Source organism: Semicossyphus pulcher, unplaced genomic scaffold (genome assembly GCF_022749685.1).
Source record: "Semicossyphus pulcher isolate SPU_LCO1_2020_fin unplaced genomic scaffold, fSemPul1.0.p SCAF_3, whole genome shotgun sequence".
Taxonomy (NCBI): Eukaryota; Metazoa; Chordata; class Actinopteri; order Labriformes; family Labridae; genus Semicossyphus; species Semicossyphus pulcher.
The window spans coordinates 24,047,175-24,068,346 of NW_027211704.1; the positions used below are offsets into that span (position 1 = coordinate 24,047,175).

Sequence of the window (21,172 nt, forward strand, 5' to 3'; positions counted from 1 at the left end):
GGTAGTTTTTGAGGTCATTCAGATTTATTACGGTGACAGTAAAACCTGAACTAGTGCCCTTTTGCAAAGAGCCCTTCCTTTCCTTGGACCTGAACTCACAGAAATAATGAAACTCACAGCAAAGAGCCGGCTGGTTTCAGCAGGAACTGGCAACACAGAGGCTCCACTTTTTCCCTCCAAGGTCAGACTTCAAAAGCAGATTGATTAAATTAAGATGAATTAAATCTCTGATGTCTAGTATGGCCAGTACAGACAGGACAGCATACATCAGCATTTTGTAGAATTATTTATTTTAAAATATTACACAACTTGTCAATATGAAATCACCTACAAGTCAAGTGTAGCCCTGACCAAAGTGGTCTGACCGAGTTCAACATGGTTTCAACGATAAATAAAACATCAAGCTCACAGAGAGGCCGAGAAACACGAAAATGATCTTCTGATCGCTCAAAAGTACTCCACTATACTTAACCACTAAAATATAAAACCTACAGCACTCAACAGGCTTTAGGAAAGGTAACAGATACAGCAGCTCCCTCATTATTTCATCATACCAGCAATGGATTCCCTTTGGTCAAATACAAAGGAATTAATCATAGACATGTATCAGTTCGGTTCAATATCATATCCCATCAAACATACAACACATACATTCATTTAAATAAAACATGTTACAAGTGAAAAATGTCAATATAAAAATCTGTCTGATATTCTTGACATTTATCTGACAAAAGCAACATTATTTGTATCATGTGCATGAAACAATGGAGTGTAAAATTATATTGACAAATACTTGGATGTAACTTTCACAGTGCTTAATATTAAAATGTTTAAAAGTATCACTGCACACATACATCCCCTAATACTGATAGAAAAGAGAATCCCTCTTGGCAGCAGGAGTGTCTCACTTAAAGGAGCATTTCTCCCCTGGAAAAAGCCACTGTCAGTCAAAGCTGGTGTTCTCTGTAATCGATAGAAGCCATTATATTTGAAATTGGCGCCACAGCTGAGGAGAAAGTTGTACAAACAGCTCGTGGTTTCGCCCATTCTACATTCCTACAACACCCAGCGTGCATTGTGCCCCATCCCTCTGAAAGGAACGGCCCAGTGAGAGACGCTAGAGTGAAATACGACCGTTTTCGCTGCAGGCAATGCATCAGAGCGGTACAGAATCTGAAATACGACGAGGATATACCGGTGGATCATCTAAAAAATCTTCTGCAGGTCTGCAGTCTACATTTCAAACCTGACGATTTTGAACGAGACATGACATCAGAGGCGGGCGTCCTAGATTGAGGAAGTGTAGTTTAGCGAGCTCCCTGGCCTCCGCCAGATGACACGTTTTACGTAGTCTGAGGAGGTTTTCCAGAGCCCATTGGAGAAGCGGATAGCATCCTCCAAAGGCACAGAGCAAAAATGCATTTTATCCTATCATAATGGCATTAGCTCCCCATAATAGCATGATAGGACTGAGGTTGAAAATCGGCGAATTGGTCCTTTAACTTCTGTCTCTTATCTTTAGTGTTTCTGATACACATCACTTAAAACCACATATCTGTGCTTGACTCCAGTATGTAAATACTGCACATCACACTCGCCTGGTCTATGCTGGGTGTGCTCAGAAACTCAGTAACTCTGGCGTGATTGTCAACAGCTCTGAAGAGGCTCGCATCAAGGTGACTCTGATCAAATGTGACAAGATGTCGCATGTGAAGGGACTCCGTCACATCTGCTCATTAACTAACTTTGTCGGCGTGGAATGAAAAAGGTGCAGCGGAGGTAATGAAGAAACATAGGACACATCTTATCACTCTCCTGCTGCTTGGACTGCACACGCCTCGTCTTTTGACTGATATGACGCTAACAGAGCTGGTGAAAGCTATTCAGCCCTGAGTTGTTCAGCGTACTGCTTTCACTTGTAGAGACTTGTTAAAGCAGAAGACAGGAAGTGACAAATATTCTTCTGAATCACTGATATCCACTGGCTGGTGAGGTTTAAAACGTCTTAAAATATGACTCTGTTTTTAAATCAAACGGCAGACTCATGTAAAAAGTTCTTAAGCAGCCAGATGTCTGTATCCCAAACTCAGACTCTAGAGTTCCTCATGAGGGGGATGACGCTGCCATTTAGGATGGTGTGTGACGTAATCAGCTGCCTCCATCATAAGGCGCATGAACTCGGCCACATCAAAGGAGTAGTTGGTAAACTTCGGGTGGTCCCCGAGGGTTGGATGGTGACCCTGAAATAGAGAAATGTTTTTAATATAACAGCAAAAGGGAAATACAACATAAAAACATAAGAATATTTGTGTTTGCCATGTCAGGGTGTCCCTTTTGTTAGATAACATAAGTGAGAAATGTTTATTCTGCTGTGTCTATAATTGTATTTATCACCTGTGTGTAAGTGCAAAAGGTGGGATGTATTGACTACACACAAGCTGAGGTTCCAGGGAGCCAGTGGCTGGTACGGGTCTTTCCCCTACCTTGTCCTGTGGGACCACTTTGTCCATTTTCTGCCAAGTCACGTATCGAATGCCCCGCAGCCGAGCCAAATCTCGATAGCAGCTCTCATCCTGACAATTATATCTGGGAGGGACAGATGTGGACACTTTATCTCTCGCTCTCCTCAGTCTGCCTCTCTTTCACTCTTTCTTTCTGCGTGTTCATTCTCTCGCTCTCTCGCTGTATACACAAAGTGGTTCTCTCTTTGTGTCACTCATGAAAAAAATGTGCAAAAAAACTCCCACAGATACTCACACACATTCCAATCAGCTGCTTTACCAAGGGCAGCCAGGTGTGATGAATGGCTGGTTAATTAGACAGTATTTCACAGTCATACACAAAGTGTCTGAAGGGTACTTCGGGCACAGAACGCTGCCAAACCCATCGCTCTCCCTGCTCCCCTCTCTGTCTTTTTCTGTCCATCACTCTCACACACACACACACACACACACACATGAAGTGCCACTCACAGCTCAAAGATGACAGCCCAGTCAGGGAGGAAGAGGAGGTGTGTGAGACCCGCCCCGTGCATCCCTATAAAAATGTCAGAGTTGTGGGTGATCCTCAGCTGCATGAGGAAGGGAACATCCCTGAAAGACAGACAGGGAGTAACACATCAATCATCTTCATTGTGTAAACACTGTCAATATAACACATTTTAAAAGGCTTACACTTTTCTTATACAACACTATTACATCTTGGACTAATGTTAAGCAGCACCGAATAGCTCCTGTAGTAATGTGGCAGCACTCTATAACTCACTTGTATTTGTAGTCCACCACATTGACCTCCAGTAAAGGCACAGTCTTGAGGGCGTTTACCAGCTGTAACAACAACACAGGAACGTGTTCTCTGATCAATGAAAGAGCAAATAAATATGTGCAGTACCCATATAAATCACAAACCTTTTTTACTTACACTCTTTATAGCAAATAACATTTTAAATAGGCACTTAACAGATGTGGGCAGTAAATCAATTGTGGAAGAGAGGAGCTGAGGGAGTCGAAGGCTTGTACAGAGTGAAATAAGAGAGAAAAAAAGAATAAGAGAACAGGTAGCAGAAAATGGAAGAAAAAAAGAGCAATTGCAAGAAAGTAAGAGGCAGAAAGAAGAAAGAAAGGAGGGAGGGAGGGAGGGAGGGAGGTGCTGGACTCACCTCCACTTGGTTTAATATCCTTCTGTATTCTGTGCTGCGAGCCAGCAGGGTGACACGAACACGCCCCTCCTGAAAACAGCAATGCACCCAATAATCAATCAGCCAAGGACAGAAAAGATAGGCGGCTGGGAAAACATGATGCTCATTCACACTCAAAAACCTCGACTTAAAATGTGTCTGTTACGCAGCACAAAGGAGAGGATCATCATCTGCTGAAAATAGCACAACAAAGTGTGAATAACAAAGTGAAATCATAGCTGTTCGTTGATGTGCTCTTATTAGTTACAGTGTGTATAAAGATGCTTCTTTTTGATATTCTTCTACTGCCACCTTGTGTTCTGAAAGAGAATTTAAAACTTTGATATGTCAACTTTTTGTAAAAATATAGGAATAAGCAATAAGGATCAAAACGTCATAATCTAAATTTCTTTTCTTCTACTTTAAAAACACTTTTTAAAACTATAGAAAAGATGCTATTCTGAGCAAGACCAGAGCAAATTAAGACGAGGGGGAGATAGGAGGAGTGGGGATGAATAGGACACAATAGAGGAGAGCAGCAGTGTGAGTCTCTGGCTGTGCCATTAATCTAAGGATGAAAAGAGGAGCTGGGGAGAGGGTCAGGGCCGAGAAGACCTCTCATTCAGTCGCCGGCCTGCTATCACTAGCAGCCCCATGTCTCCCTGAAAAGCCTCTTAGCATATTTCCAGAGAAGGCCATGAATACACAATGAGCTGCTCCACAGGAAGGAAGAAGTTATTGAGCTTTGCTGGTCATAAAGATACAGTCAGGCACTTCAAACTTCAAACCTGGGATCATAAAACACCTGTTAGGAGCGCTGTAGAGTTATATACTGTGTGTACGGGATGAATAAGAGGGTGAGTGAATGGTTGCGACAGTACACAAGTACAGTATTTATACATGTACTCTTACAGAAATGAGAAAACTATTCATATCAGTTAGGAACTCATTTCCTGAGTCCTTTCAGAGTTAGTGTAGTGACTTGGCTCTCCATCCGACATGGTTGTTTGAACTGCTATTTCATAAAAGCTTGTGGTAACAGCCTGGCCTTGCTTACAAATTGCAAAGAAAACTTGATTAGTAAAGAACAAAACCCAAATGAAATCAGTTCTTAGAAGTCTCTTTTGGCACACAGGTTGAACATTTTAACATGATTGTTAAGCAGACACTATTCAGCTTTGCAATGCATTAATAGACAACTAGATCAAAAGAGTGTTTTGAGGGGTCTTTCTGTCTTCCAGCTCATGTCAAAGTCAAATGTATAAGACTATGCACAAATCAATTCCTGATGGGAGTAGGATCCCTGTTCAAACTTCTAATGTTGTTAAGCAGTGGTAGAATCAGTCGTCTCTTAATCAGGAGGTTTAGGGTTCGATCCCTGACTGCTACAGTCACATGTCAAAGTGTCCTTGGGCAAGACACTGAAACCCAAAGGCATAGCCATCGGTGTATGATGGTCCATAGATCCTGATTGGAGATTGGCCTTTGCCATTAGTTTGTGAATGTGAACGTGACATTTAGTGTAAAAGCGCTTTGGGTCGGAAGACTAGAAAAGCACTAAGTAAGTACCATTTACCATTTATATTACATCCTAAAATAGGTAATAGCTGATGATTTATTCAGTAGGTGAAATTTGCCACTGGTAACCGATGGCTACAGTTCATTTTCAGTCGAAGCCTCAAAAGGAAGGGTTGATTCACTCTTAGATTGAATCACAGTTAATACAGAAAAACAATACAATACATGACTTTAGAGGATAAATAACTGAAATGCAACTGAAACTTTAAATATCCATTTGCAATAAACAAGGATTATAAGGATTGGCTAAGGTACTACTCCACTTATCTGTATGACAATGGATATCTAAAGAAAAAGGCCCTCAAACAAGTGATCTAATTCTCTACCTCGCCCCCCCCCCCCAAAAAATACTATAATGACAGAAAACCTGAATGCCAAACAAAAACATCTATTCCCTGACCGGGAATCGAACCCGGGCCGCGGCGGTGAGAGCGCCGAATCCTAGCCACTAGACCACCAGGGAGGTGTGCTACCCTCCAATCAACCAAAGTGTGGAACACATGTCGTGCATGCCAAGAATAGACCCTTTCTTGGAGAGGCTTGTATAAATGATCTTACCAGTGTTATTGTTTTACATGTTGAACTGAATTAGACACAGGGTACGTACAACTATGTTACAGGTGACCATTTTCCAATGCAGTGACTTAAACTCGGAAAGATTTGCAAATTGAGTTTGTAATCTATCGTAGCAACCAACCACCAGCCTTGTATGTCTACGTTTTCACGTTTAAAATGAGCAAACGAGCCAGCAGTCTCTGCCTGACAAGTGCTTTGGTTTTGGTGCTTTTACACATTGTTGTTGTCAGTATGTAAAATAATTTACAGGAATGGGACAACACAGTCTGTTGTGCTTTTAATGTAGGCCACCTATACTGGAGAAAAATAAGCTTGTTTCTTGTGGATACATTACAATATAAATATTTTAAAAAGAACTGCTCTGCAATATGTGCAATGGTTTGTAAGGCACTCAAGCAATGCATAGTGCATATAGATTTCCCATTAACAGGAAAGGATGAGAGAATACTAAGTGCAAGATCCTTATCCAACACACTACTTGCAGTTATGACCTGAGATCTGTGTTTGGGTAATCACGATTTCAAAACCACTCAGCCAAACCTCAAACAAAGCCTTCCCTGACCAGGAGTCGAGCCAGGGCCGCAGCGGTGAGGGCGCTGAATCCTAGCTGCTAGACCACCAGGGATGTGCCCATTGTGCACAAGTTTTCTGTCAAACAATGTATGGATTGTATTCTCAATTTAATTTAGGATATAAGTATAACTGAATTCCTATTTATAGGTTCAAATGAAGGTCTTGTCATGTATACAGCCATAACATTATGACCACCTGCCTAATGTTGTGTAGGTCCCCCTTTTGCCATCTATACAGCCCTGACCCCTCCAAGCACTCCACTCCACCAAGGACTCCATTATCGGAAGATCAGAAGTCAACACCTTGAACTTCTTGTTGTGTTCCTCAAACCTTTCCTGAACCATTTTTGCAGTGTGGCAGGGTGTATTATCCTGCTGAAAGAGGCCACTGCCATTAGGGAATACCATTTCCATGAAGATGTGTACTTGGTCTGCAAAGTCGGTGGTACCTGTCAGAGTAACATCTACATGAATGGCAGGTTCCAAAGCTTTCCCAGCAGAAAATTGTCCAAAGCATCACACTGCTTCCTCCTGTGTACGTTCTTCCCATAGTGCTTCCTGGTGCCATGTCTTCCCCAGGTAAGTGATGCACACGCACCAGGCCAACCACATGATTTAAAAGAAAACGTGATGTCATCAGACCAGGCCACCTTCTTCCATTGCTCCGTGGTCCAGTTCTGATACTCACGTGCCCATTGTAGGCGCTTTCATCGCTCGACAGGGGTCAGTATGGGCTGCGGCTACGCAGCCCCATACACAACAAACTGCGATGCACTGTGTGTATGACACCTTTCTATCAGACCCAGCATTAACTTTTTAGCAATTAGAGCTACAGTAGCTCTTCTATTGGATCTGACCACACGGGCCAGCCTTTACTCAACTAGTGCACCAATGAGCCTTGGCCCCATGAACCTGTCACAGGTTCACTGGTTTTCCTTCCTTGGACCACTTTTGGTAGGTCCTGACCACTGCAGACCAGGAACACCCCACAAGAGCTGCAGTTTTGAAAATGCTCTGACCCACTTGTCTAGCCATCACAATTTAATACCGGTGGCCCTATAACCTACAGAAGCTAACCAGACCATCAGCTTGAAGACAGAGTATTTCTATAAGGAAATTCTTAATGTCTGTCACCGCTGATTTTTACTTCATTAATTCTACACATGTATGTACAGGAGGGGATCAGCAAAGAGCTAGGTTTCAGCAGCTGTGGATTCAGCAGTTCCTCAAAGTGTTATTTCCAATGCTCAACAATATCCCAAGTTCGTCAGTGGTTTCCAACCCCTCTGAAGACAGCCTGAGCCAAGCCCTGCTTTCCCCTCCCAAGTTGTCAAATGGTTTGCCAGAACTTCCTTGAGGCCAACCGAAAGTCCTTCTCCATAGCCTCACCAAACTCCAAACACAACGCTGTTTTTGCTTCAGAAACCAACGAAGCCGCTGCCCTTCTCGCCATCCGGCACCTGTCTACTACTTTCGAAGACCCTTGGTCAACAAAGCCCAAAAGGCCTCCTTCTTCAGTCTGATGGCTTCCTTCACTGTGGTGTCCACCAACGGGTTCTTAGGTTACCGCCAGAACAGGCACTGATGACCTTCAGACCACACCTCCTAGCAGCTGCTTCCACAATGGAGGCTTTAAAAATGGCCCACTCGGTTTCCCAGGATGACAACCAACCTGTCCCAGGATGTACGACAACATTTCTCTGGAGGTGGGAGTTGAATACCTTGCGGACCTCCGAGACATACGGCACAGATCTGATGATACGACAACAAAGTCGATCATCGATCTTTAACCTAGGGTGTTCTGGTACCAGGTACACTTATCGCTCTATGCACTCACTGGCAAGCTAACTCCAACAGGTCTGGCTCAATTATGTAACCCCCTCACTCCCTCATCTGGGCTATTGTTGGAAAGAATCAAGTCCCTTTTGTCACACACTTAACAGATGTGTTAAACTACGGAATTAAAAGAAAGACAGAATGCCAAACAAAAAGTCTATTCCCTGACCGGGAATCGAACCCGGGCCGCGGCGGTGAGAGCGCCGAATCCTAGCCACTAGACCACCAGGGAGGTGTGCATTGGAACTCACAACCAAAGAGTGGAACACATGTCCTGTATGCCAAGGATAGACCCTTTCTTGGAGAGACATGAATGATCTTACCAGGGTTTTTGTTTCACATGTTTAACCAAATTAACCAGAAGGTACATACAACTATGTTACATTTCACCACTTTACAACGCAGTGACTTTAACTCAGAAAGACTGAGTTTGTAATCTATCACAGCAACCAACCATCAGCCTTGTATGTCTAAGTTCTGTTTTCACACAGTGCCAGTTGCTCCTGTCAGCCCTATTGGAACTTGTTTTAAATAAGCAAACTAGCAAGCAGTCTCTGCTAGCCTAGAGCTTTGGTTTTGGTGCTTTTACAAATGTTACTGTTATCAGTATGTGATATAGTTCAAAGGTAATGCCCTTTATTGTCTGTTGTGCTGTATATGTGAGGATAACTGATCACCTCTATCACAGAAAATACACTTCACTTATGTGGATACATTTGAATATTTGAAAATCAACTGCTGTAACATGATAAATGTAGAGCCATATTGGACTGCATTTAAACAAACCAACGTTCATTTAGATTTATAACAGAAAGAAAAAAAACAATGGGATTTTTATTAATGATTAGGGAATAATAAGTGCAGCACTGACAGGAGATCTAAGATAGAATAATTAAGGCTTCTAAACTCAAACAAAGTATTCCCTGACCGGGAATCGAACTTGGGCCGCAGTGGTTAGAGCGCCGAAACCTAGCCACTAGACTACCAAGGAGACATCCATAGGAAACAAGTTATGAAACAGACTCAATTTTGATACTGGCGACTTTATAACCTACAAAAGCATGGCTTTGGCTGTTATCGCTGTCACCGAGTCATATTACGACAAAGCAATTTACAGCATGCAGACTAAAAGATTCGTTTTCCCATAGTGTGCCAAAGTGCAACCTAAACTCAACATAAAAATGCATGCTGGGCTTCTACATTTGACTTGCATTGTTAAGAATAATGAACAAAGATAGAAAGCAGAGATGCTGTTTGAAAAGATGAAACCATTTTTTGCCACACATTTAGCAGATGTGTCAAACAACTACATCTATAGAAATAGAGTGCCAAACAAAAACTCAGTTCCCTGACCGGGAATCGAACCTGGGCCGCGGCGGTGAGAGCGCCGAATCCTAACCACTAGACCACCAGGGAGGTGTGACACTGCTCCATCAATCAAAGAGTGGAATGTCCAGTATGCCCAACCTGGAGGCTTTCTTGGATCAACACGTTCAGCAGATCTGACAGGTGTTTTTACATGTTGAAGTGAATTATCCAGAAAGCTACATTTTCCAGTGCAGTTATTTAAACCCCAGAAGATTTTTGCAAATTGACAGTTGTCCTCTATCACAGCAACCAACCCCCAGCCATGTATGTCTAAGTTCTGTCACTGCTTAGTGCCAGTTGCTCCAGTCACTCATCATGGTTTCAAATTAGCAAACAGGCAAGCAGTCTCTGCTAGACTAGTGCTTTGGTTTTGGTGCTTTAATATATGTTATCATTTTCCGCATGACAAATATTTTATATGAATGTGACACTTCCATGAAGCATGGGTAAATGCAGTGTAAGAGAAAGAAAAGAAAGAAAAACATGTATAAGTTGAAAATGATTATTGCTGACTGGGAACCGTAACTCAACCTTAGCTCCCTCCACACTTTCCCTAATAAATGCTGATACAATATCTAGCACCAGTCTGAACAGGAGTCATGGGTAATGCATGAACAAATGTTGGATGTTATTCAGTTTCTGGCCAGTAAGTATATCAACATTTACTGGATAAAAAATGAATCAAAATATTCAAATTGTTTTGTGTGTGTGTGTGTGTGGGGGGGGGGAGCTACTTCCACAGAAACAAAAACAAGAACAGAACTTATATGACAAGAATAAAAAAGCCTTTTATGACTGTGCTTCTTTCATTCACCATCTATAAAACAGACTCAAGACAGTGACTACGATCCTGTCTTTGTGACATTTTTTGGTGCTATGAATTTGAGACTGGCTCCTTCGTGCCCCGGGTTCAATTCCCGCTGATTTCATGCTTATTTCAAACCCTATCTATAATAATGTGATAACTTCGGCAGTCCTTCCCTTAGACTATAGTGTCCATCAGGCTGCTTGCAATCATACTTCTTTAATTCTAAGTAAACCATTGAGCATGACCATTGTTCTAAAAATTCAACGTATAATTCAAATTTAGAGGCCCAGCTTGCATTGTTTCTTCGAAGTTTAGGTTGCATTTTTTGTGCCAATTGGAAAAGTACAAGAAAGGGTCAATTTGACTGTAATGTTAATTATGGCTGTTTGACTTTGTACTACATAGACAATAATTTGTCATTAGATACGTCAATTCAATTTGAACTTTAGAAAGCAATAAGGCATTATAAGACAGGAGGTGAAAGTAGTTTGTCGGCTATGTTATGAGGCAAAAATGCAATAACATTGTTCAATAATGTGAAAATAATATGGCGTGCTATACATTAAAAATAAAATTGAAATGTGTGCATTTTAGCTACACAGTTCTTATGTATGTCTGCTGATCTGGATTATTACACAGTACCTGGGTTTGTAACACTTCATCCCTCCTGAATCCAAATTCATTTTAATTATCTAAAAGGAGTTACTTTTTCCCACAAGGTCTTCACCAATCACATTTTACTTGCTCGTCTCTTCTTTAGCAATTTTGATAGTGAACCTTGCAGATGCAACCAAAGTGACACTAATGGTAGCTGACGGCCAACTGACACTATCTGCAGAAAATATACATTGTACGCCTCACTGAAAACATAACTATCCCTGCTACCATTAAACTGTGTCAACCAAATGTATTATAACAAGGTTAAAAAATAAAAATTAGAGATGTAAAATAGTATTTCCTAAAACCATGGTTCTCAACTGGTGGGTTGGGACCTAAAAGTGGGTTGCGGAGCTGTTTTCAGTGAGTTGGGGATGTGTGCTTGAAAAAAAAAAAAAAGTTGTGGCAAAAAGTCTTTGCTGTGCTTTTATTTTGAAGGACATGGGTTTCCTATGACTTGCGTGCAGTTGTAGTGTAGTTTATTCACACTCCATGATTCATTCATTCATTCAATCCCAGCTACAGTCACATTTACACTCTTCAAATTTGATGAGCCCTACAGTAGTTGCATTTATATTGCACTTTTTTAGTAATTTTCTTTTAAAAAAAAGCAGCTTATTGAATGAACTGTAGAGGGAAGATTTACCTGCTGGTCATTTTGGTTGACTATTATACTGTTGTGTTTTGTGAAGCTGACATACTGTGATGTTTCGTTCCATCTCAGATTCAAACTGCACCATTGTTTATTCAATAAATTTGAGTGGTTGAAAAATGTCAGAAATTTTGTTCGTGATTTGTGATTAAGGGGGTGGTGGTGGGTCCTGAGGCTAGTGCAGAGAACCACTGCACTAAAAAAAGTTCTTCCTACCTTTGGCCCCTCTTGTGGGATGTGTAGTCGATGGAGGACATGTTGGGAGAAGGCCCTAAACATCCCTTCACTGGAGCAGTCTGAGATCTGCCATCAACACACAAGGGACAGATTCACTTAAATACACAATTTATTTGTATTCGTTCAGTTTAAGATATTGTATTCAAAGCATTATATTGTTTTAGGTTGTATGTAGTCATGCAAGAACATGTGTGTTTTTATAAAATCTTATCTCTGATTTGAATTGGATCTGGCATCACTACTACACTGCACTGAGCTGTGATGAAAAATATGACACACTAGGAATCTGACAATTGTAAACATATTTCATAATCTCCCTGGAATGAATATCGTATGAGCCTATGCATTTCCGTATTCTAAGAATCTCACATATACACGGCTGCACACAGTAGCTGTAGCTGTATGCACATGAATATAAACATGACATGTATTGCAGGGGCAATCAAAAGCATCAGCTTGAGGCTGACCTATCAATATTTCACACCTCAAGGCTGTAACCGCAGGACATCACGTATTTACATGATATCATCTTTATAGTAATCTCCTTGGAATTATCATTTAAATAACATAAGCACTTGCTGAGTTTTTGCATGCATCACATAAATATTTGACCTGAACTGCATGCTTATGCTGAAACCGTACATCATGGTGCACGTTGGGAGGGAAGGCCAATAAATGATCACAAAAAGTTAGATAAAAACATAAATGAGGACACAATCAAGGTAGCACTGAAAGTATAAGACACTGCAATTTGTTCAAATTAAACACATATTATACATAAAGTACACCTGGTTAGTGCATACACACACACACACATATATGAGGGATGACTTACGAGAGGCGTGTTGTAAAAGAGGCCATATCGCATTCTCGGGAGGAGGGAGAAGAAAGCATCTTTGAAACACACCTATGAACAAGCGTGAATAAATTAATGAAGTACTGTAAGCATACAGCACGACAGACGTGTTTCACAAGAGTGAGCCTGCTTGCATTCTTATTAGACATCTATAAGAGCTATAACATAAACATTAAGGGAACATTTAACATAGATATAATTCCTGCTCATTACTTTAAAACTGCTGTTTTCAGAGATGACATGAGTGCTTAGATAGGAGATTGTTTTTTATTTGGTTTTTATATCGATGGAAAATGGATGATATTTGAGTGTGCTAAATTCGTATCTGTTTAGCCATGGGTGGTCATACAACAGGGGTCTCAGAGAGGGGGCCGAAATTAAAAACTCTTGGTCTAATACGAGGGCCAAACGGGGTCAACATTTTTAGAACAGACTTAAATAAACCATGTTTTTATAAGCGGTATTATGATGAATTAGTCATACAGAAATATGAACTTAACTGCTCCAAAGACATCTTATAGAATTCAGAAAAAAACAACAAGAAATGAGATCAAATTTAGAATAAAAGACACATCAGCATCATTACTTTGTTGATGTTTTTCAGAGTCATTTCCAAAAGTTTTAACACAGGCATCAAAAACAGCCAGAAAACTATATTTTTTGTCAAGAAAATCTTAAAGCTGTGGACACTCAGGAGGGAGATGTAGCTGACATTATACCTACTCTTTTCGAGTCATAGGTCTTCAGGTGGATGATGTCATACTCTGAGAACGCCCTCCATGTTTCACCAAACAGATCTCCATAACTATAAAAACTCTGGGAAAGACATTAAAAAGGAGTGAACATGTGTTAATTAAATTAGTGTTTAACTGAAATGAAAAACAAGCCCATAAAATTAAAATCAACACCCTTTAGCAGTGCCGCATTCAGTCATCTGTTTTCAAACTGCTAGTTTTATTTTTCTGTATTTATTGGTTTTATACAAAATCCTTTAGCACACTATTATCTGACAGCTGCCACTGTTTGGTTTGCAGTGTGCGGTTAGTGCAGAAAGGTCACTGCTTTTCTTCTCCTTGACAGTTTTCTCTCCCTCACATTTGTCTTTCTTTCCCTTTTCCTCTTCACCTCTGTGCAGAGTGGAGGGAACAATGGGCCGGATGAGGCTGTCTGTAAAGCATTCTGTTTTTCAACTGGTGTTTCCGCTTGATGTCTACATGAGGAACATATTCTACTGACTCGTTAAATAAAAACTGTGACTGTTGAGATTAAAAAACAAACTGCTGCTTGGCTTTCGAGCTGGGTTTTAGTGCTCAAATCCCATTGCAGATTTCAGAGACTTTGTTCATTTGTCTTATAAATATTGGTTTGTCAGATTGTGTCTTATGGTGACAGAAACTACATCTGCCTTTGAGTATTTGTGATAAAGAAACAGAACCAATGAGCATCTTTTTCTATTTTAAGGATGACTTGTGATCAGAACGCCGCTTTACAATTTGTTTCATAAATGTTTATTCATTTTTAAAGTAGCTAGAAGAGGCTGTCACTGATTCAATGGAGGCAGGACACAAAAAAATCCTGTGTTGGTTTTTTAAAAATGTAAAAAATAAAGGATTCCCTAACTGAAAAGTATGAGCAGGATGACCTTACATAAGAACAACATATTCAGAAATGTCTATCCCCTCCCTCTAATAAAACTGTGAGGGCATGCACAAGGCACCCACCGTGTCCCACATGATGATGTTGATATCTGAGCTGAAGGAGTTGTTAATGTGCTGGGAGATGTAAAGGTTGACAAAGTCACAGAAATGGTGGTACATGTTCACCCCTGTTAGGAAAACACACAACTGTTATTTTTTATCATTGTGTAAAGCAGAAACTGAAAAACAAAACGCAGAGCAGTGAAGATCAGTGTGTCTGTGGCCTTTTACTTCAAGAGGATTAATTCTTGGGAGTGAATGTTTTCTACTGAAGTGTAATAAGAGGAAATGTGTAACTACTTGTAAAGAATGCAGGGCTTAAACTGAATATTATGTTTATTACTTACCAGCATCCAGTTTCATGAATACAGTGGGTTTTTCAATTATGATGTCACAGTGTCCATCCACAATGGGGTGAAAGTCCAGTTCTGTGTAAGTCTGCAGCTCAGCATACCTACAAAAACAGCACACCACATCAGTTCTGTTTAGTAAATACAACTGTAAGAACTCTGCACTAACAAGATACAGTGGTTTTAAGTAAAAAGTACAAACTGTTCTTATCTTTTGTCACCGCAGCAACCTTCTGTCCACAAATGAGAACAACAGCAAAGCTTTATTCTTTAGCATGATCATTATTTTGAAGGGTTCATTCATTAGGCTTAATATTGATTAAAAATATGATGGTACTTTGATTGAGCCCATCAATACTTGTAATAGTTTATTTCACAAAGGTTTGAGTCTTACAATTCATGTCTGAGAACAAAAAAAAGTGATGTGGCTCTCATGGGCAACCTAGAGGCTTTTCATCATGTCAAACCTGTTGATAGTATTTAACTAAATCATGTTTATCCCACCTGAAGGTGGTTTGAAGATGAATCAAACCAAATAATATCGAAGACGCCTAATAGGTACGAAATCTAATTAACAGAGCCCTAACTGGCTACACAATAACAAGCCATTTAATTCGAATGACAGTAACACAAGGGAGGCTGTCTGTTTCAGTGGTGACCCCATGACTGACTGATTTAACTGATTCATATCAGGGAAGTCTATCTGACATCTGTGAAATTACTATTGTAATGTTACTCATTAAGCACCTGTGGAACAGCAAACTTAACAAATTCTATGAACTGAATATGTCATAGTCCAAGCTCTCTTTGAAAAAAAGTTATAAAACAGTTATGATAGTCAACCCTAAGGCTTTTATTGACCTGCATTAAAACAGGCTCACAATACCAGGCCCTTCAGTAATAGGAGTTGACATACAACAGTTTTTCTGACAGGGCAAAGGTCTGAATTATTATAAGGAAAGTATACAAGACGCATATTATCACTAACATTTTACGTGTACTCTCATATTGTTCATGGGCACAACTCTCTTAACACACAAGGAAAAGCCGAGCCAGCCAGGAGTCGAACCTAGAATCTTCTGATCCGTAGTCAGACGCGTTATCCATTGCGCCACTGGCCCTCTGAGCATGCCACTGGTTTAGACAAAAGGCATGCATGCAGCACTAAAACTCCACCCCCACATTCTTGCCCGAGCCCCCCCTCAGGAATGCTTTGAGAAGCCCAGTGCGTTCATTTCACTGAATCAACTGAAAGAGGTCAAATATCTATGCTTTGGTATAGGACTTATTCAGATCAGTTAGGTGAGTGGTGATTTTATTAGTTTTGTCATATAGTTTAGAGGGACGTCACTACTTTCTTTAATTCATTCGGTCCAATCGTTCAGTCAGAGGAAGGGGGAAGCTACTACTCCTGTTGGCAGCCTGTTGTACTTGTGGATCACTCTGCATGCCTTTGGGTCTGTAACAGTTGTCTGCTAAGCTTTTCATCTGTCAGATTTTACCTTCTCCCTTCTCCTCATAATGGAGAGATGCGGGTGACAAAAATATTCTCTATGCAGGACATAAGCTGCTCCTACTGTGTTTCACTTGACAGGCATCTGAAACTCTGAACGTAATGTACAGGCAAGGAGTTCTAAGATGTATGGGGCATTACAGTAATACTGTCAGATGACTGTTCAGCAAAACACGTTCTTGGTGTAGGAAAGCACCACCTAGTGGCCATCTGTGTTTCTACATTAAAAAAGTCCCATCCTGCCAGTTGTCACACCTCTGGTCAAGTCATCAATTCTCCAGTCTCAAAGGCATGTCCCTGGTGGTCTAGTGGTTAGGATTCGGCGCTCTCACCGCCGCGGCCCGGGTTCGATTCCCGGTCAGGGAACTTCCTTTTCAATCTCTTTAGTAACTATCTCATAGGACACAGTGGCTCTGAAGTCAAGCATAAGCCATGGCATTATACAATGCACTAGTCAGCATTTAGGGGTGGACATGCAGCCACTTTAGTGTTATTAATGCTTCCACATAAGACTTTTAAAGGGATAACTCAAATTTTTTAAAGTGGGGTTGTATGAGGTGGCAAGTGTTCTGGTTTCCGTTTGTAGTACGCTTGTAGTCAGTGTAATATTGACCAATCATGTGTCAGCAGGCTGCAGCGTATGCAGGAAAAATTGTCCGTGAGGAGAGCAAAAGCAGGCAGAACATAATGCGCTGTGATGACATCCCGGCTCCCATCAGGGTCATCTGACAACGATTTAACTTCTCATTAATCTCTTTAAACAGACATCTGCATGCTAACAGCTAACAATCCATTCTAAATCAAAAATTTTACTTCAGACAATATCCCTTGACACTGTTTCTCAAATGCAGCTCAGTGTTCAGATTTCCCGACTTCCTCAAATGCATCAGAAATGATCTATCTGACCTCTGTTCAACAAACGACCATTTTAAAAGTAGTTTTCTTCTCGTCTTGAGGACAGACCTGACAAAGCTTCATTTGACTTTTTACTAATCTGCATCATGATGTTAAAATTTAGGCAAAGGCAAGACCCGTTAATCACAAAGTAAATCACAAGAAAACGGTTTCTTTTTCTGTAAACAATGCAGCACGCGGGAAAGGAAGTCTTGACTGGAAGGCGTTTTTTGCTAACCACTAGCTACACGGTCACTATTGTCCTCAGAGGCTAAATTATCGTCAGACTATATGGGATCCGACATTGGTGTATTACAGTGAACTGTGGCCAGCACACCCCCAGTTGAAGGAGTAGGCAAAAGTATCAGCACAGATAATAAGCAATGTACTGCTGACCACAGCAATAGCTGCAAGATATATTTAGGCAACCCTAAAAGTGGCCCATTAAAAAAAATGTAACTTTGCAAATACTTCTCACCACTTGCAGTCGGACAGAACTTTTCCTTTGGCACTACATATCTCAACCCTCAAACTTCCATATTCTGACCTGTCCCTTTAAGAACTGATTTACAAATCAACCTCATTTGGCTGCTATATAAAATGCCATGTCAGCCATGGATGCAGGTCAGGCATTTAGAAAAAATGCACTTCATTCTTTAAGTTCAGCTCCCTGGTGGTCTAGTGGTTAGGATTCGGCGCTCTCACCGCCGCGGCCCGGGTTCGATTCCCGGTCAGGGAACTTCCTTTTGGCTCCTTTTCATAACCATTAATCCACATTATACCCAGATTCCCAACAGTTGAAAACAAAGTCACAGAGTTATTGGTTAAAGCTCAGTAACAGAGTGTGGTAGTGTGCGTATCCTGACTCACCAAGATTGTAAAGGGCTCTTGTGCTCTCCCTCTGCAGCAAGTGCTTGCTTGTTCAGCCTACAGCGACCGCCAACCTCACCCTTCTGAATAAAGTCCTCCTTGTATCTAAATCATCAACATGAAAAGGATTCAAATCACTCTTATCCATGTCAGTGTATTTGTTTTTCCATGTACATGTCACAATCAAATATACTGACCTCTCATGACCTCTGCGTGGTTTACGCAAGTCCAGGTAAAGGTTAGTAGCCTTACAGAATCGAGTGTGGCTGCTGCATCTTAATGACGAATCCCCCTGGAAATTGGATTAAAGAGGAATTAGTATTAAGTATGTCAGTTATAATAAGAAAAGTCTGAAACGTAGACATGTGAGTGTACTCTCTGCACTTTTCTCTCACTATACTACTGCAAATACTGTTCAGGCCGATCATGTGGAATCTTTGTTTAACACTTTGTTTCTAGCTGTTGTTTCTTCCTGTTGACTCAGTAGGCCCGTGGGAACTAAGGAAATGAGCAGACTTACCGGCTCGCTGGCCTTGCACAGTGTTTTGAGCTCAGAGAGGCGCTCCCTTACGTAGCCAAAATCAGCCTGCTTCCAGAAAAGCTCCTGGGCTGCCTCCAGTGAACGGGCCCTGACAGATCAGAGATTAATGCAGATCAGTAAAGCCAAAACCATTCTGGTTCATCAATGATGCATGCTCAGAATGAGTACACTTTTACTTTGGATAGATATTAAAGACTGTGATTGTGTATTCAATGCTTATGAATAAAAGATAACTATTATTTGTTATACTGATTTGTTATCATTAATCACCTGATACATTATGGATGTCAGCTAGTAGAATGTGAAAAGTAAATTATGTAAACAGCTTTGTACTTGTGAGGAAGTGTGTTAGAGTGTAAAGTGAGGAAGAGTACCATCCTGTGTCAGCCTTGGTACAGACTGGGTAGCTGAAGCGTGTTTCTGGATCACACTTCTTCTCGTAACCCCAACAGGCAGTCAGATCACGCAGCGCATCCTGTTGTAAAGAGAAATGAGAATGATTAAGTGCATGTGTGTTTGTGTGTGTTTTCATGTGCCTGAGAGGGAGAACGAGAGTTAAAAATAGAAAGTTTCATTAAGTGATGTGACAAAAGTTTACATTCAAATTGTATCTATTAAAATCTATTTTAAAAAAAACTACCCAGGACAAATTGTGAAAGGTGACACAATGTTTAGGAGGTTGCCTGTCCCTCTGTGGACCGAACACAGATTCTGTGGACATGTAATAGTTATCAAGTAAATTTCAGAAAAAAGCTCTAAATCATGAAGTTGTAGACAAAAAAATCTGAATGTTTGAAATACAACTTTCTTTGATTTTCTGAATCATTCAGTATAGAGCATTAGTGTAAACTGTAGAGCATCAGTGTCCATATACACACAAATCAAGGTAGACAGTACATCATTTAAAGCTTTAACTGAGTGCAAAATTGATCCTTAAAATATATGACTCAATTGAAATAAAAATGTCAGTAAAGTTTTGTCAAAATAAATTTAAAGGTACAAAGTTGACAAAGTGCATATCTTACTTTAAAAGGACAGACTGGGTCCTGGCGGCATTGCTTGGCGATCCTCTTGTTGTTGTAGAGGAAGTAGGGTACGTGCTCTGGCGGCAGGGAGAGCCTGCTGTAGTTAAGCAGCGGTGCTGGTGGTTTGTGGTTGATGTTTTCAGTCTTCTCAGTGGTGACCACAGTGAAAGAAAAAACGATGCCCAGCGCTACCAAGAGCAGCATAGTCAGAATCACACAGACATGTGAGACAGCTGCCGCTTTTCACAGCACCCTGAGGACGGAGAGACAGAAACACAGACTCAGACTTGCACTCTGTGATCTTAGTTGAAAGCCAAACACCGCAGTATACAAGCATGTGTGCACAAGCAAGTGTGTGGGAACGTAGCCCCAGGCGGATCCAAGGGCCACATAAGGAAAGGTCCTGTTGCAGGAAGTATTACTGACCCTTTTCCGACTGTTGTCTGAGCGTTTATAACTGAGGCTGAGGGGGCAAATGAAAACTGCTGGCTGGTATTAATGTGACCTGTGTAGATCCAGGTGGCTAAACCAGCATTTACACACAACACAAAAACACATTTCCATGATTCAAGTATGCACGTGCTTTGAACTTGACAGTATGAGTATTACTGTTTAATAGCTTTTTACAGATTTCTAATCTGCTTCTGTGTTAATTGTTCTGCACCTTAACACCAAGTCAAATTCCTTGTATGTGTAAAATTACTTTGCAATAAACCCTGATTCTAAAAGATGAATTTTCCCTGTTATTCAACCCTTGAAGTAGCTCCTTCAGAACCTGTGTAATTAAAGACTAGTGATACTTTAACTATTTACAACCCATTTAACATTTTGTTGTATATAAGCAACATCAGTCCTTTTCAGATCTTTCAGATGTGGAAATATTTGGGAGCTATTGTTAAACAGCACAGTGACTGACTGCAATACCCCCATTCACAACTTTGATCATTGATTTTAAGAGTAAGGAATGTCAGCGGGGACTTAAATATAATTTAAAACAGACAATAAGAATAAGATATATAAAGCAAAATAATACAAAATATGTTCAGCAGGTGTAATTAAAGAGCTGTACAGATTTGCAGGGATTTGCAATATGATGGTAATGCAAATATTTAACAGTATAAAATTAAAAACAGTGCTCCTGGCATAACAGGATACTGCCTCAAAGTAATTATGTGTTGCGTTTTATGTGAAAACAAGGCGAAGAAAGCCCTATTCAATTATTTATACTTTATTATCATCGTTAAGTTTCACTTCTTTCATTGAACAACAATGAAGACTTTAACGAGCTCGAGTGCGTTTAACCCCCAGTCTTCATCCTTTTCTAGCACGTGGGCTCCCAGAGAAAAAGCCATCTTCATTTTAGCAAGATAATTAGCACCGATATGTAACATTGTAACTTTTAGCGTCAATTAAGTCGTTTACGCGAAGATAATGTTCACGTTGCAAACCGAGAGGGACACTTAAAG

General features: G+C 40.6%; 1 protein-coding gene and 6 non-coding genes across 7 annotated transcripts; 2 read left to right on the forward strand and 5 right to left on the reverse strand.

Moving 5' to 3' along the window:
* Positions 1 to 314: 314 nt before the first annotated feature.
* eogt (EGF domain-specific O-linked N-acetylglucosamine (GlcNAc) transferase) lies at positions 315 to 19,910 on the reverse strand. The gene is made up of 15 exons (XM_069678499.1): positions 19,707 to 19,910; positions 19,056 to 19,156; positions 18,661 to 18,769; positions 18,338 to 18,432; positions 18,141 to 18,245; positions 14,861 to 14,967; positions 14,538 to 14,641; positions 13,540 to 13,632; positions 12,796 to 12,867; positions 11,940 to 12,026; positions 3,659 to 3,727; positions 3,265 to 3,326; positions 2,973 to 3,092; positions 2,484 to 2,586; positions 315 to 2,240 (listed from the first exon to the last, which is right to left on the reverse strand). Exons 1-15 carry the CDS (start codon positions 19,908 to 19,910, stop codon positions 2,094 to 2,096), a joined length of 1,578 nt encoding a protein of 525 aa, XP_069534600.1. The 3' UTR covers positions 315 to 2,093.
* On the reverse strand, positions 5,646 to 5,717 carry trnae-cuc (transfer RNA glutamic acid (anticodon CUC)). The gene has a single exon. It is a non-coding gene; the product is annotated as a tRNA-Glu (tRNA).
* trnae-cuc (transfer RNA glutamic acid (anticodon CUC)) lies at positions 8,399 to 8,470 on the reverse strand. Its single transcript has one exon. It is a non-coding gene; the product is annotated as a tRNA-Glu (tRNA).
* On the reverse strand, positions 9,583 to 9,654 carry trnae-cuc (transfer RNA glutamic acid (anticodon CUC)). Its single transcript has one exon. It is a non-coding gene; the product is annotated as a tRNA-Glu (tRNA).
* Positions 15,912 to 15,984, reverse strand: trnar-acg (transfer RNA arginine (anticodon ACG)). Its single transcript has one exon. It is a non-coding gene; the product is annotated as a tRNA-Arg (tRNA).
* On the forward strand, positions 16,671 to 16,742 carry trnae-cuc (transfer RNA glutamic acid (anticodon CUC)). The gene has a single exon. It is a non-coding gene; the product is annotated as a tRNA-Glu (tRNA).
* Positions 17,938 to 18,009, forward strand: trnae-cuc (transfer RNA glutamic acid (anticodon CUC)). The gene has a single exon. It is a non-coding gene; the product is annotated as a tRNA-Glu (tRNA).
* Positions 19,911 to 21,172: the final 1,262 nt, after the last annotated feature.